We start from the raw sequence: 23536 nt of genomic DNA, 5'->3' as shown, positions 1-23536 counted from the left end.
AGAGAAAAAGAATTAAGAAGGGCAAGGCAAGGGGGAGAGAAAGTGGAGAATGAAAAGGTACTAGGCATCCTCCAAAATGCCATGAAAAGGTAGAAAGTTATGGAAGCTTTAAAACTGCATGCCCAGGTCCCACAAAGACAAGATTTTCTGACCAGGAAATCAAGGAGAGGGGCTCCCCATCCAGTCCTGATACCGAGCAAGAACTACCACAGGTAACCATCCCTTGGGTATGTCAAAATGGAGGGAGAACTTTGGTTTTGGAGGGAAACAGACCTGTGAGAACTCAGTACGTTGGACACTAAACCTTCTTAATGCTAACATGAATGAGCCCCTCAGAGCCAGGCTCTCTATCACACAGGCGGCACACAGCCCCCGAAGAGACATCTCCACCTGCTCCACTGCTCTGCACACCACAACTGCACTCCTTAAGGGGAAGCTTTGACACCTGCAATGACAAGAGCAGGATTTGCCCCTTAGTGGTTCCAATAATAAAGCTAAAATGTGAATCATGGCTTTTTGAAGCCCGCTTAATATTTATCGCTATTTACCATTTTAATTCTTTAGTGCAGTTTACTCAACACTCCTCTTCTCTCACAGGTCGGTGCTGAATTTTAATTTATATATAAATACACACACACATTCAATAAACATCATGATTTAGTATTCTGCAAGCCCACACTACAAAAGACTGTTCTGGAAAAAATGGCATAATTACATTTCCTACAGTGACCTTGTAATCTCTTGAGTATTTACTCCAGACTAAACAGCCTTATTCAGCTGCCCTGTGTCTGATTGTCGATGAAAGAAGCTTGTTTGACAACTGCTTTGAGCAGAAACATTTTTTCCATGATTGCATAAAAAAGGTAAAAAAATAACATTACCAGACTAGTATTCCAAGCACAGAGGTTAATGTTAGATCGATGAGTTAATTCTGAAGCCAAACGCCAATAAAAACAATTACTATGGACATTCTGCTGTCATGACCAGCTTTTGAGGTTAATTTAGTGGTACATACACAACTGCCGCCAACTTTAAATATAAGTAACTACAGGGTGTACACAGGCTTCCCTTCTTGTTTCTTTACACATTTTCCATTTTCTTTGCTTTTATAACTCTCCCGAGACCCTTTACAGTTACAGAACCCACACTATGCCCACAGGTGGGCAGGCAGGAAGTAAAACTGATTCAAAAGCAGTCCACTATTAATATATTCAATTTCTAATGACCTTGACAGAAGAGCTCCATGCAAAATACCATTTGAAATGTTCATATGATATTTTTGCCAAAAAGTCGATTTCTTAAACAGTAAGACTTCAGACATACTACAGGCTGATTTCCATTCAGTTGAAAAAACCAGTGCTTATCTGCCTCTCCTGTATAAACCCTCAGCATTCCAAACCCTGCAGGATTTCAAGTAGTATGTTAAAGCAATATAAACCAGCTCCTAAATCAGCTCAAAATTAACATTGTTTATGAATTGCTATACCTTCCCTTCCCATTTGATTCTGAAGAAGGAAATGCACTGGTTACTCTATTGCATATCCAATATATAAAATATAGTGTGTGGGTGAACTGTTTTCTTCACAAGTCTTTATTCAAAGCTGCTCACTGCAAAGTGTGTACAAGTAGGCTTGTTGTTTTTTTTTAAAGTGTGGATACACTGCATTGAAAGGTGTCCAGATACAGTTATGTCCTCAACGCATAAATACACCACCTCCTCCCTGCCAATTCTCATTTATTGGCCGCCAGATTCAACACTTAATGAAGTCAATCAGAATCTTTCCACTGACTTCAAAGGGATTTGTATAAGGCTCTAGGACAGGAAACTTGTTGGAAATCAGAATGTGCGCCCTGCTAGCCAACAGAATTCCTATAAGAATAAAGGGACAGCAACTGCAAAGGATACGTTGCAAATCAGACCTTCCTTACCATTACTCAATATTTCGGCTCTCTGATGACTGAGCTTGCTAAGAAACTATATTTTATTCAGAGGAAGCAGAATGAACTTAGTGTTCAGAATCAATGGGCCAAAACAGATCAACTTGAAAAGAGCCACACATTTGAGCTTTTCTCCCTTCACAAGGCTCAAAAAATATCTGTATTCCCCTATCGGAAGACAGCTGATGTGAAAAATCACCTGTTAGAATTTTTGGAATTCAGAGGCCGTGGTATCCCTTCCAATTGATTCTGTTATTTTATTGGAAATTAATGCAGAGACTCAGGTTAAGCAACTGACCTGATTGAGAAGCAGACTAACAAGGATTTAAAAACAGCTCAAAGACGATCATTACTATCACCTCTTTAAAAATCACTCTGATTGACAGCTAAGAAATTATATTAGTCATTTCAAAACAAAAGTTCCAGAACACCACATATGTTTCAAATTATGCTACAACATTGCACAACAAAGAAATATGCCCACGCTTTCTACTTGAAATGAAGGTTACAAATGAAAAGCTACTGCAGTTGTAACAGAGCTGAAATCTAGCCTGGTCCTCATTTGAAATTTAAAATTATTGAACTGTTCTGAAAAAAAATGGAATCAACCCCGTTGTTACCCTTACAAAAAAGGGCCCAAATCTACTTGCTTTACTCATGTGAGAAATCCCACAGAAGCCCAATCTTGTTTCAATACTTATTGTTTGCTCTTAAAACATCATTTTGTTTATGTTTATCTTTTAAAAGTGCTAATGAGTCACAATGGCAGTTCACCTACCAAAAGAAAAGGAATGGCCTTACTTGACCACTGCTCTAAATAATGTGGTTATATTTGAAAACAAATGGCTAGATAAAGGGAAATCATATTTTTCTCAAAACAAATTAAAATCCTTAAATCTACTGTCAGCTTAATTTTCCATGATTCAAATATATTCACCCAGGATGCCTCTAGAGACACTTATAGAAAAAAAAAGAGATAATTTCCATTGCATAGACAATGTTACATGTGCAAATATAGACATTACTGTATGTTTAAATTCACAAGGCCTGAATCTCATTCACACAACAGTACCAAAGTGCAGTACTGGAAATGTAAAGAGGCCTTAAAGTAGGTGCAAACAGAATTAATGAAACATCATTGTAATTTCAGGCCTCTTCACTCTGTCAGAGGTTGTGTAAAGTGTAAATAAGAATGAGGCCCACCATGGATGATGTTTTTAAATTACAAGGCACAAAGTTCAGATTTTTCTCAAAATTTCTAATCATAAGCAGATTTTCAAGTTACAAAAATGTAAGTGGCATGTGGCACTTCCACTGCTGCATTTAGTGTGAGAACATAATGCAGCAAATCCTGCCAGCCTTAGGTGCACCAAACTGTCCTGATGTGCTTACAAGACATCAGAGAGACAAAAAAGAAGGACATCGTTTTGATCCTTAGTTTTTTTTTGAATCAAGGTTACATAACAGCAAAGTTTAACACTCTAGTCAGTGGGATTACTGACATGAATAAGGGAAGATGATTGAGTCAGTTCCCAGTTTCTGTTTTACTCTTTCAATCAACATATTTGCAAGTTATTCTGTAAAATTTCTCTTAATTTATAAGTATGAAAAATCCTGCATATTCCAGCTACCAGGACCCACAGGCATAAATTCAAAGTACAATCATACACACACCTAGCATCTTCCACCTACTTCAAAACTAAAAAGTAACCTACCAGAAAGAAAATTGTATTTTAAACACTTCCACCCTGAAAGCCTATGTAAATCAAAGGTCCCTGCACTATTATACAAAGGTCAGTGCATCTGGGCTATTTTGGACCAGAGAAGAGCGAAAGTTCTCAAGTTCCAAAGGTGTCTCTCACACAACACCATGCCAGCAGTTCTCTTCTTTAAATCAAGTGATGCGAGCTTGAGTTTCTCCGTTGAACACAGCCATGCCAGTACTGCATAGGTCTCAGGTAGGGAGGTCTCACACTATTTAAGGCTCTACAGGTCAAAACCAACACTTGAAAAATTCACCCAGAAACCAACAGGCCATCTATCCATATTGCTGAGCACTGGGATGGATTTCAGATGTAAGTGTGTTACAATTGTTGCTGCAGAAGTTAGAGATCATGGGTCACAGTAGCGAGGTCTGCATCCAAAAGAAGTGATCTCAATCCCCTGGTCAAATGGAGATGAAAGAAAGCCTTTTTGGATACTGCTGCTACATGGCCACCTAACAGCAGCTGGAGCTCCAACAATACCTTCAGGTTGCAAACTCTAGTAGCAAAAGGTATGTACAGACACAGCTTCAATGGAGAACTTATTTCTCAGTTGCTTTTCATAACCTACCAGTTTCACCTCATTCTTCCTAACTGAGCTTTAGTAAGCTAGCATTCCTTCACATCTCAGTCCCAAACAGACCACCAGTAAGGCATCTGGCAACACTATATGGTGTTAAGTATCAGAGGGTAGCCGTGTTAGTCTGGATCTGTCAAAGCAGCAAAGAATCCTGTGGCACCTTATAGACTAACAGACGTTTTGGAGCATGAGCTTTCGTGGGTGCATCTGAGGAAGTGGGTATTCACCCACGAAAGCTCATGCTCCAAAACGTCTGTTAGTCTATAAGGTGCCACAGGATTCTTTGCTGCTATATGGTGTTAGAGAAGACAGAAATATAGAGTTGGGCTCCATCAATATAATGAAGACATGCAGCCCAAGACCCTGCACTAACTCTGCCAATGGTCACCTATACACATTGAAGAGAAGGGGAGACCAGACAGAACTCTGTGGACTCATGAATGGAAGCTTAGGAAAGATTAGCTGGTGTTGGCCATTGCCCTCTAGGAACGCTCAAAAGGCGGCATTGAGTCACCCAACAGCCGTATCATCACCAACACCACCTGAAGCTGATATATCTAGGAATATCAGCATAGACATTTGATTGTTATCCAGTGTATGGCCGGGGGACTACTTTGATCTATACATCTAAGGTGCTTATTTGGGTACCATCACCATAGTATGTGAGCGCCTCGCAATCTTTGATGTATTATCTATACCCAGAACAACAAAGTTCAAAGTGTTCAGAAGTATTCAGATTTGGGTCACCACAAATTTCTGTTTAAATTTTAACCAAGTGGAAAATTAAGGATCTGGACAATTGTTATCCTGATTACCAGTATCAAGGGATATTTTTTGAGCAGAAGTCCATCGTTACCCTACATGTGAAAGAGTTAAATTGCAGAATCACCAACAGGATTTATGTTCAGTTTTGTTGCTAATGATTTTTATCTGTTTTCCATCTCAATTACAGACCAGCACCAAAAACTCATTTTTATTTTAAAAACATTAAAAGCCAGGATTATGAGAAAAGTAGCCTTGCATTGCCAGCAACTGAGATTTCCCTATACTAACCCAATCGAAGAGTAATCAGAGGAATCTCAATTAGCAGTCAGCAATGAAAAACTTTAACTTCCACGGACAAAGTTCAATCCTTGTCAGGAGCAAATAATAATTGCCACAAAAACGCACGTAATTTGGGAATATCATCTATACACCAGTAATTTGGGAAACTATTCCTGAGCCGCACCAGAGGGGGGGAAAAAAATACGCTGCCGTTTATTTGTGTTGAAAATCTATTTCCTAATTATTTTCAGGCTTTTAAAGGAGTTGAGAGCAAAAACACTCATAAAGGTTACAAAAAGTTGTAGCACTTAGTTACCCTTTTCGTTTGAGGGCTTGGAAACAATTTTTAAAAAAGGATTTGAACACTGATTTTCCTGTGTGGTGTGCCCAAAATGTTTGAGAAATGGCACGCTTTGCAGAGCTTATCAGTCCCCACACAACTTAATTATCTGAAGCCTAGTGAGTAACTGGTATAGGACGATTTAAATATGAACCACCATTTTTTAGAAAAAAGAAAAGTAAGAAGAGTCCTAAAATAATCCTCTTTCTTACTCTTCGTGTGAATCACCCCATTTGTTCTCAGCAGACTCCAGCAAAATACAAAAGGAGCAGCCTTCCTTGCTCTGAAGATTGATGTGAATGTTGTGGAAAATATGAGGTTAAGACCAGAATATTTGAAGGATCCATCCTGTTGAGTGCTTCGAAAGTAATAAACAATATCTTAAAATCAATAAAAGATGCTACCAGAATAAATGTAAAGGCTCCACACTAGGTTGGCAGTGTATTTGCAAAAATCTTGGTTCCTGAGGTTTGGATGAACTCAAGTCTGCATGTTCTGGGGAACTGTCCAGCAAGCAATAAATTGCAGTTTTCAAGCTGCAATATTATTATAGGGACAAGAATTTTTGCTGTAGTCTATGACTAACTATAGTGTTATAAAACTGAGAAATTAGAATGATCAAGTGAAACCTCACTCATTTGCATAGACCAATGAAAATATTCACTTCAGAGGGGGACAAGAAGAGAGAGAGATGGAGAAACTGAGAATCTGTGTCCTTTTCAATTTAACCTTTGTAATAAGGTTCAAGTTGAAAGGGAGCTAACAGTATTCAGTAGGAGCATGTAACACCATTATGCTCAACTCATCTGCCTCATTCAGCCAGCTGATTGCAGCGGCCTCTAAGGCCAGCCATGGGACCACAACACATTTGTTAAGCATTTATCATCAGCAGATGAGCATGAGTTCATGCAAATACAGAAACCAATATATAAAGGAGTAGGGTGCTGCATGGTCTAATATATTAAAAATACCCAGTGTAATAGGATTTGAGGAGTAACAGCAGGGCACATGCAGGATGGGTATATTTGTTTTTAAATTACAAAAGGCCTCTAGACTCAGTTGGGGAAATTTACAGCTTCTCCACATGTGGCAGATGACATCCGCCAAATCACTCACTCAAACTCTTTCAACACCTGCATTTGGCAGACAAGTGGAATTGCATTCTTGAGGCCATCCCATGCAGGAAGAGATGAGACCTCCCCCCCCCACACACACACACTGCAAGGCTACTCCTACTTCTTCCTGAGCATCTTTGCTAAGTGATTTTTGCTGACCATGCTTCTCCAGAGCATGAGCATAAGCATTTGCAAGACTGGGATACTGCATGTAACATTAGCAGCTAGACTGAAGTCATGCAGTACTTAGAGGGGGTTCGCTTTCCAAGAAGCTGTATTCTTCTGGAACAAGCATCACCCACACTTAGATACGATGGAGATAGCTCTCACTGCGCACAAGTTATCCAGGATATATGTTAGACATGAAATGCCAATGCCTAGGGGGCTCACCACAGAAAGACTTATTTCCACACCCCCCCCAAACATTTTCAGCTGTAAGAAGGTCCATGGCTGATGGAGCTTCAGAACTCCCCCTGCAGCAGAGGCCCTATCATGGTATAATTCCTCACTCTGAACCTTAGCGTCTAAAAGATGGGGTACCAGCATGAAATCCTCTAAGCTCAATTACCAGCTTAGTAGCCGTAGTGCTGCCACCAACCAGGAATTCCAGTGCCTGGTACACTCTGGTTCCCCCTCTGGTCCTCCCAAAACCTTGCCCGGGAACCCCTAAGACCCAGTCCCTCTGTATCTTAACACAAGGAAAGTAAACCCTTTCCCTCACCATTGCCTCTCCCAGGCTTCCCCTCCCTGGATTACCCTGGAAGACCACTGTGATTCAAACTCCTTGAATCTTAAACAGAGAGGAAAATGCACCTTCCCCCCTCCTTCTCTCTCCCCCTCCCAGACTCTCCCTGAGAGAGAAAGTAATCCTAATACAGAGAGAAAATTAACCTCTCTCTTCCCCTTCCCTCCTTTCTCCCCACCAATTCCCTGGTGAATCCAGACCCAGTCCCCTGGGGTCTCACACCAGAATAAAAAAAACAATCAGGTTCTTAAACAAGAAAAGCTTTTAATTAAAGAAAGAAAAAACAGTAAAAATTATCTTTGTAAATTTAAGATGGAATATGTTACAGGGTCTTTCAGCTATAGACACTGGGAATACCCTCCCAGCCTAAGTATACAAGTACAAATTAAAATCCTTTCAGCAAAATACACATTTGAACTCCACCCAGCCAAATACACATTTGCAAATAAAGAAAACAACCATAAGCCTAACTCGCTTTATCTACCAGTACTCACTATTCTGAACTTATAAAAGCCTGTATCGGAGAGATTGGAGAGAAACCTGGTTGCACGTCTGGTCCCTCTGAGCCCCCAGAGTGAACAACCACCAAAATCTAACAGCACACACAAAAACTTCCCTCCTTCAAGATTTGAAAGTATCCTGTCCCCTGACTGGTCCTCTGATCAGGTGACAGCCAGGCTCACTGAACTTAACCCTTTACAGGCAAAAGAGACATGAAGTATTCCTGTTCTATTAACCCTTGACTATCTGTTTATGACAGGCCCCCACAGCTGTGTTTCGAACAGGTGGTGAATGCCGGCTCCAGATATGTCTGGGTTGAGATAGTGGATGAATATTTGATCTGATAAACTTGGTATCGGATAATGAAAACGATAGGCATCAGGAATACATGGGAACACAAACAATAAGTGATTCTAGACAAGCTTGAAGGTCTTAAAGCAGCACTTAGTTTCAGACTGCTTAATCTCAGGGCTGACAGCGTTTTAAAACCTTGTTTGAGACTCCTATGCCCTCCCTGGATGAAGAGTGTAATTTCTCATCTGAAAACACAACAGCACGTGTTGGCAGTGCCCACTGAAGTAATTGGGAATCTTTTCTTGGATTTCAGTGGGCTTTGGATCAGGCCCAAGATGCATATCAAAGAGTCCTACCCTGCTATACTCTCTCATTGGTATTTTGGGGTCTCAGTTCTCCTGTATGCACATTCTAGGATTTTTTTTTTTATTTTGTTTCTTCCTCGACATCCTGCATTTTAATTGTTCTGCAATGTGTTTTCTAGAAGTAACAAGGGTGCGTGATCTTGAAGTCAGCCAGACCCAGCTCAATGACACTATCCATCTGGCTAGTCGTGCACGTGTTTAGCGGGTGTTCAGCTACTCATCTCTTTGGCAGAGAGCAGGCATGCCATTATTGTGCTGTTTAGTCTCCATTACCTTGGAACACCAGGCTCCTAAGTTCCCTTCCAAACATGGCCGCACACTGCAATGCCGCCAAACTGCTGGGCCAGCCCTGCATTACACTTTGACAAAGTTACGCTCTATGCTTCATTTCTCACAAACGTTGTTTAACTGTAGATGGCAGTCAGTGAGTAAATCTACCCTTTGCCATGGCAAAAGGCCCAGCTTTGATATTTTTACTGGCTAACTGCTGGGTAAATTAAGCCCCAGTTTTTTATTTATTTACTCTTTAATACAGTGCGACTGAAAATGAACAGCTACTTCACTATGGCTGCCAACGACAACCTTAAGAAACATTAATGCGATCCAGTTTAGTTCTCAATAGATCTATAAAGGCTACAGGACCAAAAAAATTTAGCTTATCCACACAAACAAAACGATGGTTGTGCAGGAAGTCTAATATTTCATTAAGATACTTTTAAAAAAAACAACATCTATATGCTGCTGGCAAAGTGAAGATGGTAACATTCATGGAGATTAAAGATCTAATGTGGTACTTACCCTAGTCTTCCTAGAAGTTCAGTTTCTGGAACTTGCGGTCCATAGGTCTCGACTTGCAGTGGCTGATACTCATACAATGCTTCCTCCAGTTTTTGGATGGGCGCTAAGGAAATATGCTGACTCTGTTGAAAAGGAACAACAATGAATCTTTAAAATGTGCCATCATTTTTTTGCCGGCTCCTTCATGGAGGTTGGGTGGGGTAAGTATACAGTTAATGTGATGATCAGTCCAGCTTTAAACTACATATTGTCCATTATATTAGCCATTTCCTGATGGTAATTTTAATTCTATACTGGACCTACAGTCTGGAACTAATGTTTTGTTAGCTATAATTCCTTAGTGGGATAAGAGAAAGAGCTTTAGTGAAATCAGTCTTGCCATCAAAGAGAGTGTAGCTGCAGACTCACTGGTGAAATTACGTAAAAATTTCACTTATCAGAAGTAATATCAAACTAATGTCTCTGAGCAATTGTATTCGATTCTGTAATCAATGATTTCCTGAAATCCCTAATTAGAAAGCGAAGTGACTTTAATTTCTCTCTGCAGGGCTTTCTAAGCTACCATATGTAGTGGCTCCGGTGATAAGACTTTTACAATGGAACACAATTAATTCATTCAGCAAACTCTCATTTGTTCCTTAACTAAAATATAGAACTACGCAAATATCAAATTTTAATTACAAATTGTACTTTTTCAAGGCCTTCAGACCACAAAGAAACAAACAGCTAAAATTCCTTTTAAAGCTCCTATCACTTCACAGTCTCAAAACGGGAGATCTGGGGTTTGAAAGGACAGTCAAAGAAAGAGATAGAGTCTAGTTAACAGATGGTGCTGCATGACATTCCGCACAGATTTGTTGATCTGTCACAGAGTTTCAATTTTCTACTTTATTCTATGGTGCTGACAAAATTACCAACAGCAGAACAGAGACACTATGATACTCCAAGACAATCTGGGTACCCTTTAGGAAAATGGTAGCATTGCGTGTGTGCTCACTTGAAGACAGTAGTGTTGAATCTACATAGGGTTAGGCTGCACGGAGCCCTGACTCCCTACTGGTGAATGCTTACTCAACTCAGTGAATTCAAAGGCGCTACTCATGTAGGTAACCACTCACCAATGGGCACAAGGGGCTCACAGCCTAGCACATCATGTCAAAGTTAACTGAGGAAGGAGTGGAGGATGTCACAGGTGTGTGTAATCCTGGTACAATGGCCTCCCTGAATTACAAGCTTAGAAGTCTTTGCTTAAACATATAGAAGGCAGACAAGAAAACTGAGGACCACCTGGTCAGGAGAAATACTATCAGTGATATAGAAAACTAGGTCAGAGCCAGGGGCCTTCCAGTTTGGTTGAGATCTCAATGGAGTCAAAGTTTTCTACTGCAAATGGATTATGCATGTGATGAGAAGGGATAATTTTGATTTCCTTCTCTCTGCACTGCACAGCAGCACTGGGGCATTGCTAAGGTGACACCTTGCATGCTTCAGGCACTTTAAAGGAGAATTGACCATGAGAAACAAAGTTCTGAGGTTAGTTATTCAATCTAGCTTTCATACTATTATTTCTATGCCAAAAACACCAATGTTAAAACTGAGCAACCAGTCACTCAAAGAAATCAGGAAATGCAAAAGTAAGGATGAAACTTTAACTGTACCCCACAATACTTTAAGGCATATACAGCATCTCAATATCATCTGAAGTTGTCAACGGATACATTCAAGTGTTCATAATGTTTATATTTTATAAAAAAATTGCTCTCATCATGTGACACCCATTATGGACTATGCACGTGGAAACCTTTAGGTTTAAAAATTCAACTCCACTCCTAGCTGTGCTGTTCAGTCACTAGATATTTGAATACTTCAGCTGTATACACTGCAGGTTTCCCACCAGCAGTTTGAAATAACATTTCCCTTTGCCAATCAGGCACCATAAGAACAGTTACATCCTCCAAAATGTGAAAGGCCTGAAATGATAGAAAAAGCTTTTGTAGCCAGGTCACTGACTACTCCCAAGTAGTTTTGAAATTTTAGAAAACAAAAAACATTGAATTTTTAACTTACCTTTGTCTCTGCACTTATTTTGCTGTGATTAACCAGGCTGTGTGCAAGGAGCTTCTATGGACTGAAACATCCCTCTTACAATATACCGAATTTCAGTTTGGAAAAGTAATATTTTATGTCCTTGAAACTTCCACAATGATTTCTTCTGTGCTCCTTATTTGAGGCAATAATCCTCTGACTTGGACTGGCTGCAGTACCACCACAGCTCGCCCACAGTGCAGCACAAAACTGGAACACACCTTTGTGGACTGTTCCAAGAGGAAGTGTTTTTATAATCACCCTATGGCTGACGTTTGGAGAGGGCCAACACACAGGTCTAGAACCAGAAACAGGGGGGACTTGTAGTTAAATAAAAGACGTGGTGAGAGAGGCAAGAGAAAAGCTGAGGCTGGTCACACAGCTTGAGGACAGGGTTTCAGCACAGGAGCATACACTTTGCTTTGCAGTTCTGGGAACAGGAATGATGGCTAAGAGAGGAGAACAGAGCTCAGCAGAGAGAGCTGTTTGAGTGGCTGATATCAATCATGGCGTCAAGAGTACTGGCTCCTGCTGCTTCTCCCACACCGTGGCCTGAGTGCCCTATGCCATATCCTGGAATGTAGTAAAACAGCTTGGAAAAACTCCATGGCTGGGTGGCCCATGCAATCAGGCTCCATGAGCAGCTGGGGAACTTAGCACCATGCAGTCCTCCATCTTGGCCCTCTCCCCTGTGGATACTTCCACCCTCCCTCCCCAGGCATCAAGTGCATGGCCAATGGGGAAAGAAGTGAAAGGAAAACGCAGGGCAGGGGTCTGTGTTGTGTAGATGGTTTCACGGTTTGCACTTGTTCGTGCACTTCTTGTTTTGTTATGTTTTGGAAAAGCTCTGTTGTAACCGGTGTTTTGGTGTGATAATAGCAGCTGGCCTGCCTGGCAATGAGAGGATGATGTACTGTTTTAAAACATGTTTATAAACATAAGCTTTTTAGGTCATCAAGAAAGTTTATTGCTATCACTGCATCTCATCATACAATCTATATTTGAAACAATAAAGGTAAACACATGATCAGGAGGAATTAGTAAGCAAACACTAATTCTCTATGCAATTAGATACAGCCATCCACACTTCAAATCACTTCCTTATATGAATCCATACTGTGAATCATTCCCCACCTCCCATTTCATAAACTGTCACATCATTCATACATGTCAGTCAAGCCCCCAGCGCAACCCAAGCACTGAACCCCCACAAATCAATTAGCCCCATCCCTCTACAAGCACATTCATAGAGGTGCTACTCCCCCTCTTCCACTGGGCCATACAAGTCCATAACATGAGAACACAAAGCATCCCTGACATCTGTTGCCTGGGTGCAACCAGCTCCAGCTGGGGTAGGTGCACTTTCTGGCTGAGGGAACTGATTCAGTGGCCCTTGTCTGTCATAGGTCCATTCAGGGCAAAATGGCTCACCTCTGGCTTTACAAAGATTGCAAACAGCACAGCAAGCCATAGTAATGCGGACAACACTGGAATCCAGACAGTTCTGTAACCATCTCCAACATGATTTCAATCTGCCAAAAGCACATTCAACCACCATTCTACACCTGTTGAGATGGTAATTAAACCATCTTTTGCCAGGGCCTCTGAAATCAAGGCACAGTTTCATAAGCCAAGGAAAAAAGGGGTAGTGGGCTCCTCCAGAACAATAGTGGGGACAGTAACACCACTTATTACAATGTCATTTGGTGGGAATAGTGTCTAGCCTGTCCATTAGCGTAGACTCCTGAGCATTATTAACTTTCCCAGTGCAGCCCACATTGGCATTCACAAGTTGACCTGTGGTCTCCATAAGGATCTGTATAACAATGGAGTGGTACCCTTTGTGATTTATGTATTTGTGTTCCTTGAGGAGGGCAAACTATGGGCACAAGAGTTCCATCAACGACCCTGGCAGAGTCTGGAAACCCCATTCTCTCAAAGCCAGCAATTACCTCAGGAATATCTTTTATGCTTCCACCTTTGGGTAAGCCACAACGGACCTGTAGCAGTCTGGGGTAGCCAGCTTCCAGATGGCTAAATAGCCTGCTTCTGGACTGGAAAGGATGCCCTCATGTGTCTGTCTTTTATGCTGGAAGTTGGGGGCAAGCTGCTCACAAAACTCGAGAAATGCAGCTTTCTTCATGCAAAAGCTCTGAACCCACTGCTGGTCGTATCAGGTCTACATAACAATGTGATCTCACCAGCCTTGTCCTGGTCTACGTAGGGGGTATCAGCAGCTATACTGAGCAGCATCAGCCAATGCAAGTCTGCCATGCCTGGGTAATCCTTGTCCTCTGACTCTGCCTACTCCTCCTCTTCCCTATGCTCCATCATAAGCCTTGCCAGGTGCCTCAGGTGGGTCAGAAAATGCCACCAAAACATCCACCAGCGTCTCATGGAAGCTCTGCCCAATTCCTGACACAGGAGCAAAAGCACAAGCAGGAGTTCTTCAAAAGGCACCTCCTCCATATTGCTCTGCAGACTGTGTTTGCAGCTGTTAAAACTTCCCGTAACTTGCATGGTGGACAGCAAAGTTCTCCCCAATGCACCATGTCAAAGGGCAAGAGTAAGCGGTTCTCGGGATAACACAAAGGAGTGTGACATATGGTTGGTTTGACTCGGGTCTGCATGTTGTAGTGTGGACACCAGAGCCCCAGGTTCAAGCCTGGGCTAGAAAATTCTTAACATAGAGTTAACAATGAGTGTAGATGCTCAAGCCCCAGGTTCTCTAACCCAGGGTCAGCTGACTAACCATGGGCTTACATTGTCATGTAGACATACCCCAATGGCCAGCTCAGATTGCAGGGCAGAGGCTGAAGGGGTTCGTTGCAATCACTGTTTTGTTAAGGGTGCCATCGGTGCACTCCCAACACTTTTATCTAGTACTAACTGCACTGGGATTGGCTAACGGAGGTGCGGGACCACACAGAAAAGATGAGTGCTAGGCTGAGTCAGACTTCATCTTCTTTCACCCCCTGTGCTGCTGCAAAAACCCATCCTCCATCCCCCTTTTTGCCTTTGCTGCAATTGGCAGCATAGGGCAGCTGTGTTTCATCAGTCTTGGGCTATGGAGTTTCACAGATTTTAGAAGCAAGAAGAAGGAACCATTACAATCATGTAGTGTAACCTCCTGTGTCACACAGGCCACAGAACTTCACCAAGTGATTCTTGGATGAAGCCCCGTAACGTGCAGTTGAGCTAGTGCCTATCTTTCAGCAAAACATCTGCCCTAGATTCAGAGACTTCAGATGGTAAAGTACTTGCTACTTCCCTAGGTCAGTTGTTCCAATGGCTAATTATCCTCACCATTACAAAACTGAACCTCATTTCCCATTTGAATCTGTCAGGCTTCAGCTTCCAACACTGACTCTTGTTATGTTTCTCTCTGCTATACACTTCAGATTAGGGGGTGAAGAGGTTTGGTCCCAGCCACTGGGGCCAGCAGGCACTTCTGCACGTTACGGTAATTGGATGGGTTTGCATTGTGCAAGCACATCTGGACATTGAGGCAGCTGCACAACACAGTTCATTTGCTTTAGCTTCTCAGGATTATAACTTTAGGTGGTGGGTCTTGGCAGTATGGGATAGATTCCCCTCAGTAACAAGGAAAAACAAACCAACCAACCAACCAACCAACACAGAAGCTGGGTTGGCTGGCGCTCCTGACACACAGATTTTGGGACTTTGGGTAATGCCCTTTTCCTGCAAAGTGAGTATCAGTCTGCCTTCACTTGGGAAGGGGTTAGATTTGCAAGAAGGACCTAGAAAACATAGGAGGGCTAATGGTTGTCTCATGAATTCATCTGCATGGGGCTGTGGCTACATTCAGGCCTTGAGACAATACAGGCCCAGGAAGATTTGTGCTTTGAGCATCAATAAGGTATACTGGGGGAGACAGCACAACAGCTGTGGCCTTCTCCCTTTATACTGCTGGGACAAGTTGCATTTAAAACATATCTTGCCCAATTAAGTTAAAAGGTTTAATAAAGCAGCAGAGATTTGGTCAATATCATCTTAATCTGGTCTCCAGCCTGACTGGCCCCTAGGCATTCACATCATCGTCATCATGGTAAATCCCAACGGGACATGGCCTTCATGCAATCAAGCCCTCTGGGGTTGAATTACTGGCAAAGTGCTCAAGGCAGCCTGATTGTATATTCAGTTTATGTTCATCACTGGCATTCTTGTCGCACCTCTAAAGCTTTTGGTTCCCCTGTGCTCGCCAGCTGTGTAGCAGCATTCCATGGTACACACGCTTTGGAATTCACTGGTCTTCCATTCTAATAATATGTCCATACCCAAGAATACACCCATGACAGTGTCTTGCTGACATTGTTCGGTTTGGTGAACGGCTGTAGTTGACGGCAAAGCTGGTCGGGCAAGAAGGAGCGCACCCTAGTCGGATTATTAACCCAGATGAAATTAAATCCCTGACCATTACTATCAAACACCCTTCAGACCCAGATTACACCCAGCTCAATATTAACTTGTCTGGATGGGACATCAAGTACATGGCAACTGGCAAATATTTGGGTGGGAGACAGAGCTAGATGATGCTCAAGGGGCCGGGGGGGGGGGGGGGGAGACAGCCAGCCATTAAGAGAGTGTTAAAATGGAAGCCATTGTGCAACCTGACAGAGATCACTAGAGGCAAACACTATTACTTAGGGCTTCTGCAGTGTATTATAAATTCAGAGCACTTTACACTTCTGAGCGGCAGGATTTTTAAATTTACTATTCTCCATCTAGAGGACAGGGCCTGCTGTTTCAGCAGTAGGAGGAGTTTACAACTGTGCTAAAACCAGACTGAAGGTAGTGGGCTCCAAGATTTTCTTTTTGCATTGCTTTATCCTGACGGATCTAGAATTTGATTTTGTGGTTATGGGTAAGTGTTTCTAATTCCCCTTGGATGCTGTAATGTTTGTGTACAAGAAGCAGACAGTAGGATTTCTGATGGAACAACATTCCTGTAAATGTTTTAGATTATTCCAGCCTGAACCAAATAGCTAATTTTTGCAGTTTCCTCCCTATCCCCCTCTATCATTGTAGACAAGTCCATGTCAACAGGGCTGATATGGCTTTCTGATTCTGATTAACTACTTTGTTTGGCTACAGTAATACACAGGAAAAGGAGAGTGAACCTGATAGATTTGGAGGGCTTCGTTAATATTATTTTAACCTTTACCCTCCCTGTCTTCCACGGCCTTTTAAAATAAACACAAAAAATGTCAAATTAAAATGCATAATGCCATTCCCAGGTTTACAATTCCTATGCCAATTAGATTTTTCCAACAGGACTTAAACATCTGTAACCCACAGCTCCTTCTCCCTCACAATCCTTTGAATCAAGAATATATCTGATTTCTTCACCAAATTATTGCAATTTTTAGAGAGACAGCCCAGCACTGCCAAGTAAAAGAACCAAGAAACTGATCCACAGCCTGTCAAAGTCAATGGGACGCTTTCCATTCATTGAACAGGTTTTGGATCAGATCCCAGGTGGCCGTACTGGTTTTAAGGCTCAAGTGGCTCACATGGAGAGGAGTTCAGAGTTGTAGAAAAAGCTGATCACGTCTGGACATTTACTGAGAAACAATAAAGTAGACTTGATTTTTGAAATCCGAACAGTTTTAGAAAACACTATTTCACTAGGAATGGCTCTCTGGTTCTTCCTTAGAGAATTTCCAGCAATATAGGAGAAGATCAACAGTGCCGAAGAGGCTATTAATGAAGATGGTTACATGTGTGATTTAGTAAGTACAAACAGGTATCTGGAAAATTAACCATATAGTGACTTAGGCTAAATCACATGCTTGCTTATTTTCTTCTGAATTTTCCTTCTGCAATATCCTGACATAAATAATTATCTGATCAGACATTTTTTAAACATCTGCCAAACAAGCAACATTTCTCTAATCCCTCAGAAGAAAGCATACGTCCTTTTTATAAGCTGAAATATAGAAGTCTTTTGGTTTCAAGCCAGTATCAAGATTTAGTGATCACTCTACAAGAAAAAATTCCAGTCCGTTCCCTCTTCACATCAATACTTCAAATTGCCTGTTTGTTACCATTATCTACAGCCCCGGCCACTGAAACACAGTGGTGATTTTGAGGAAAGCTTGTGGGTGTTTGTTGGAATGAGCCACTCATTCATTTTCAGCATCTACTCCAGAATTCTGGTAAGAGTTGTCAAACTTCCCCTAGAGTCCCCACGAGTGGGTACTGTGCCATTATCTGTACAAGACAGCATTGTGTCTGAGAAAGAATAAAAACACAACATTTTATGCCACTTCTCAATAACCAACAGACAGGTCAACACTGTATTCTTTACCACTCCGCCCTCCAACTCTCTTAGCTGAGTCTCCCATTCATGGTCTCAGCTCCTATGGATCTGCTTCCTTTCTGTGCAATGATCCCTCCAAATAATGCATCCTATTATATGTGGAACTGACCTGGTCAATGCAGGACCATTATTCTACTGCCTCTCCTACCCTAGTTGTTGGGGGAAGTCTACTGGAGGGACAAGCATCTTACCCTAAACCTCACCCCCTTTGATATACAGTAACTCCTCACTTAACATTGTCATTATGTTCCTGAAAAATGCGACTTTAAGCAAAATGATGTTAAACAAATCCAATTTCCCCATAAGAATTAATGTAAATGAGGGGATTAGGTTCCAGGGAAATTTTTGTCACCAGATGCTAGAGAGAGACAATAAGTTTTAAACAAAAAATTTAATACTGGTACACAGGGATGATGATTGTGAAGCCTGGTTGATGTGGAGGAGTCAGAGGGCGGGATATTTCCCTTACTGCTAAATGATGAACTAGCAATTGGTTGAGCCCTCAAGAGTTAACTCTCTCACTGTATGACACAGCAGGAATGGAGGGAGATATGCGCATTTCCCCTTTAAGTACACTGCCTTGTTAATTAGATCAGCTTGCTGAGATCACAGCGACTGCATGCACCCTCTGTTCTGACCCCTGGTGTGTCCCCCCTGCTCTATGGAAGATGGGGTAAGTGGGGTGCAGGAGCAGGGGAGAGGGAGACACCCTGACATTAGCCACCCTCCTCCTTCCCTCCCTGGCACAGCAAGCAGGAGTCTCAGGGAGCAGCTCCACGGGGAGCGGGGAACTGATAGGGGGCTGCTGGTCCACCCTGGTTCCAAGGCCCCCCCAGTTAGCTGCAACAGGCTGCTCTTCCTGCAAGTAGTAGACAAAGCAGGCGGCTGCCAAACGATGTTAGAAGGGAGCATCACACAACTTCAAACGAGCATGTTCCCTAATTGATCAGCAACGTAGCAACAAAACAACATTAACCGGAACGACTTTAAGTGAGGAGTTACTGTATTTAAATAGAAGGGCACAGTCTCCTCGCCCTTAAACAGGCTGTTTAGGAGTTACTCATAGAGCCTTGTGGAAGTGACTGTCACATCCGCAAGCCTCAGGCACCGACTCACACTTCCTTTTTCCCACTGTGGCCTTACAGGTGTTGAACATTGTGTGTTCAGGCTGAAATGCTATTTTTCATGCATCCAACGCAGTGGGTATTCACTCACGAAAGCTCATGCTCCAATACGTCTGTTAGCCTATAAGGTGTTACAGGACTCTTTGCTGATTTTTCAGAGATTCATTCTTTCTGTCTTCAGTAAAATACAGTGATTTTCAATGTGTTATTCTATTCCCCAATAACAGATTAAAGTAAAATTAAGCAAAATCAGGTTGTGCTTCTACAATTACATCTACCTGTGTGGACTCCTGATGCCAATGGGAGACACATACATTCCAGTGAGGCTGCACACAGGCACAGGCATCTGTGTTAGTGATCCAGCTGCAAAACTAAAAGCCTTAATGTAGTAAAATTGAAGTTCTACATTATCTTAATTTGCACAATGAAAATACCCACATTAAGGGCCAAATTTTCAGAGGTATCAACCCAACTTGCTGCCTTTAGACATAAACCACCCTGCACGTGGAGTTTTTGCAAATAACCATCACAAATTATAGCACTTAATACAAAACTCATTTACAAAGTGCATACATAAATGGATTTCAGGCATGTTAATTTAATCTAGACTGTGCATTAAAAAAAATATACAGGTGAACAAATCAGGATCATGTTTAGAAAATTTAGCCCGAAAGTTCTGATACCTAAGAAATTAGTACTAATAGTAGTCAGGGTGGGAGGAGGTGGGAGGGAAGGAAGCTACATGGTAGTTGTAGTAGACAACATGGGACCACCCAATACTGCCTATATTCAATGAAATTGGCTTAAATCTTGGTCCAGATGGACCTACTAGTGTTCTTGTTTTGCTACAGTACAGCTCTTTGCAGAATACTGTATGCTGACACAACATTTCAATTGTATGACTATGGTATTTAGGATTTCCTGAAGGAAGACAAAATACGCTCCCTACAGCTAAAAGCCTATGCTTATGAATAACACAATGCTAACATTCTGACCTTCACAAACAGTTGTATTATGCGGTCTGTATTTCTCCCCCCCCACCCCCACCCCCACCCCAAATCTCCACAACTATCATAAAATCATAGAAATGTAGAGCTGCAAGGAAACTCAAGAGATAATCTAATCCATAACCCTGCAGGGAAGCAGGATTAAGTACCCCTAGAAATATATACTTAGAAATACTATGAAATATTGCTGTTAAGATATATACCATATGATGGACGATTTAAAACCCCTGCTTAAAACAAGGAGATTAAATAGAAAACTGAACTTGGTCTTTAAAAGGTTAGACACGCAGTTTGCTTGAAATTAAGAGACCCATACATTCCCTGCCCTGTTAAATTTACAGTCTGAAGCAAGACAAACTGTAAGTAAAGATACAGAACAATGCTTTAATACAGTAACGGTGTAAAGGTTATTAAGGAAGAGAAGAAAAGAGTGGGGGATTCCTGAAACAAATGCATTTTAAGAAGGCATTTGGTGGAGGTAGAGAATGTGTCTGGCAGAAGAAAGAAAGTAAACAAGGCAACTGCTACGGTGGATGGGGACAGAATGGAAAAAGCAAAGTGAGAATAGGAGACTAGGGTACGTCTACACTACGGGATTATTTCAATTTTACATAAACCGGTTTTGTAAAACAGATTGTATAAAGTCAAGTGCACGCGGCCACACTAAGCACATTAATTCGGCGGTGTGTGTCCATGGTCCGAGGCTAGCGTCGATTTCCGGAGCGTTGCACCGTAGGTAGCTATTCTGTATCTATCCCATAGTTCCTGCAGTCTCCCTCGTCCCTTGGTATTCTGGGTTGACATCCCAGTGCCTGATGGGGCAAAAATCACTGTCGCGGGTGGTCCTGGGTAAATGTCGTCACTCATTCCTTCCTCCGGGAAAACAACGGCAGACAATCATTTTGCGCCCTTTTTCCCTGGATTGCCCTGGCAGATGCCAAAGCACGGCAACCATGGAGCCCGTTCAGCTTTTTTTTTTTTTTTTTTTTTTTTTTTTTTTTAACTGTCACCGTATGTATACTGGATGCCGCTAACAGAGGCGTTACTGCAGCGCTACACAGCAGCATTCCTTTTGCTTTTGCATGATAGCAGAGACGGTTATCAGTCGTTCTGTGCTGTCTGCTGCCATTGTAAATTGGCAATGAGATGACGGTTATCTGTCATTTTGTACTGTCGGCTGCTATCATGGGTGCCCTTGGCTGAGGTTGGCCGGGGGTGCAAAGGCAAAACTGGGAATAACTCCCCGAGTCAATCCCTCCTTTATGGTTTCTAAAAATGGAGTCAGTCCTGCCTAGAATATGGGGCAAGTGTACTAGAGAACCAGTGTATCAGAGAGCACAGCAGAATCCCACAGAAATGATCCCGCAGAAATGATGAGCTACATGCCATTCATGGGGGATACCCCTGCAACAAGCCCACCCGTGGCTTCCCTCCTCCCCCAACCTTCCTGGGCTACCATGGCAGTGTCCCCCCTATTTGTGTCATGAAGTTATAAAGAATGCAGGAATAACAAACAGTGACTTGTTAGTGAGATAAAATGAGGGGGAGGCAGCCTCCCGCTGCTATGACAGTCCAGGCAGGACATTAAGCAGTGCGGGGGAGAGGAGCCCAGCCTGCCGCTGCTATGATAGTCCAGGCAGTACAGAATCTTTTCTTTACACAGGAAAGGGAGGGGGCTGATGGAGCTCAGCCCCCAGTTGCTATGATGAGGATGGTTACCAGTCGTTCTGTACCATCTACTGGGAATGACCGGGAATCATTCCTATTTTCACCCAGGCGCCCCCGGCCAGCCTCACCTGAGGCCAGTCAGGAGCACTCACGGGCTCATGACAAGGACGGCTAGCAATCCTACTGCACCATCTGCCACTGGGGAGGGGAGAGGAGGGGATACTGCTCTTCACTGCTGCAGCATCGCGTCTACCAGCAGCATTCAGTAGACACAGGGTGACATTCAAAGAAGTCAAGAAATGATTTCTTTCCCTTTTTTTTCACGTGGAGGCAGAGGGAGTAAATTGTCGAGCTATACCCTGAACCACGCCGGACAATGTGTTTGAACCTACAGGCATTGGGAACTCAGCCAAGAATGTAAATATTTTTCGGAGACTGCTGTGGACTGTGGGATAGCTGGAGTCCTCAGTACCCGCTCCCTCCCTCCATGAGCGTCCATTTGATTCTTTGGCTTTCCGTTACGCTTGTCATGCAGCATTGTGTAGCCTGGAGATTTTTTTCAAATGCTTTGGCATTTCATCTTCTGTAACGGAGTTCTGATAGAACAGACTTGTCTCCCCATACAGCGATCAGATCCAGTATCTCCCGTACGGTCCATGCTGGAGCTCTTTTTGGATTTGGGACTGCATTGCCACCCGTGCTGATCAGAGCTCCACGCTAGGCAAACAGGAAATGAAATTCAAAAGTTCGCAGGGCTTTTCCTGTTTACCTGGCCACTGCATCCGAATTCAGATTGCTGTCCAGAGCGGTCACAGTGGTGCACTGTAGGATACCGCACGGAGGCCAATAACGTCGATTTGTGGCCACACTAACCCTAATCCAACATGGTAATACCAATTTTAGTGCTACTCCTCTTGTTGGGGAGGAGTACAGAAACTGATTTAAAGAGCCCTTTATATCGATATAAAGGGCCTCGTAGTGTGGACGGGTACAGCGTTAAATCAGTTTAACGCTGCTAAAATCGGTTTAAACGCATAGTATAGACCAGGCCTAAAGAGGAGGAAAGTTAAAGGAATGGGAAAAACAAAGGGAGGAAGAGTGAACAATTAGAAATAGGATCAGCGATATGGCGTGCAGGCAAAATCAGGCATGTAGGAGATACGTAGAACTTAAGTTTGAAGCAGTAATTTTCAGGCAGTAACTGCAGGTTAACGATAAGCAGTCCCTATAAATAAGATGTGCAGGACACCAGTTTTAAAAGAAAATTGAAACTCTTATGCAAACATTTAACTCCTTGATATTAGCTATTCATTATTAGTATGGAAATGGTTTATAATCTCTTGACTCTATTCTCATCTTCATGCAAAGAGGAAATAGTAACAACATTAGCAGGAGGTACATGTAAAAGAGCCAGAGAAATAACTGTCACGGTTGATTTAGAACGAACACACGCACAGTCCCTATCTCCAGAGCAGGCTCAGGATGGGTCAGTGGTAGCACAATCATCTCCACAATACCCTACAAATGGGCATCGATTCTGTTAAACCAAAAGAACACCCTCAGAGGTGGAAGGAAGTACTGATTTACTCCACACACACGTATTCCTTTGTTCTTTCTGCTGAGGCGGACAGCAGAGGTGCTAACTGCACTGGTGGAGTGGGTTTGTGATGTTCCTCTCCATCTGTCTAGATTTCTGAGCATGCCCAACATAATTTTTTTTACAAACTATCTACCATAAATCTCATACACAAACATCTCATTTTTAAGGCCCAATCCTGTGGGGCTCTGAATGCCTTCAAATCTATGAAGTGTTGAATGCTCACAGC

General features: G+C 42.5%; 1 protein-coding gene across 2 annotated transcripts in view; it reads right to left on the bottom strand.

Moving 5' to 3' along the window:
• Positions 1 to 23536, bottom strand: part of MNAT1 (MNAT1 component of CDK activating kinase) — a 201981-nt gene that overhangs the window by 49103 nt on the left and 129342 nt on the right. For both annotated transcript variants that reach the window (XM_030558526.1, XM_030558527.1), the window contains exon 7: positions 9484 to 9605. In XM_030558526.1, coding sequence (XP_030414386.1) covers positions 9484 to 9605 — 122 coding nt within the window. The remainder of the gene's footprint in view (positions 1 to 9483; positions 9606 to 23536) is intronic.

The sequence above is a fragment of the Gopherus evgoodei genome, chromosome 4, assembly GCF_007399415.2.
Source record: "Gopherus evgoodei ecotype Sinaloan lineage chromosome 4, rGopEvg1_v1.p, whole genome shotgun sequence".
Classification (NCBI taxonomy): domain Eukaryota; kingdom Metazoa; phylum Chordata; order Testudines; family Testudinidae; genus Gopherus; species Gopherus evgoodei.
The sequence above is the reverse complement of the archived record's forward strand: the minus strand, read 5'-3'. Positions and strand labels throughout refer to the sequence as shown.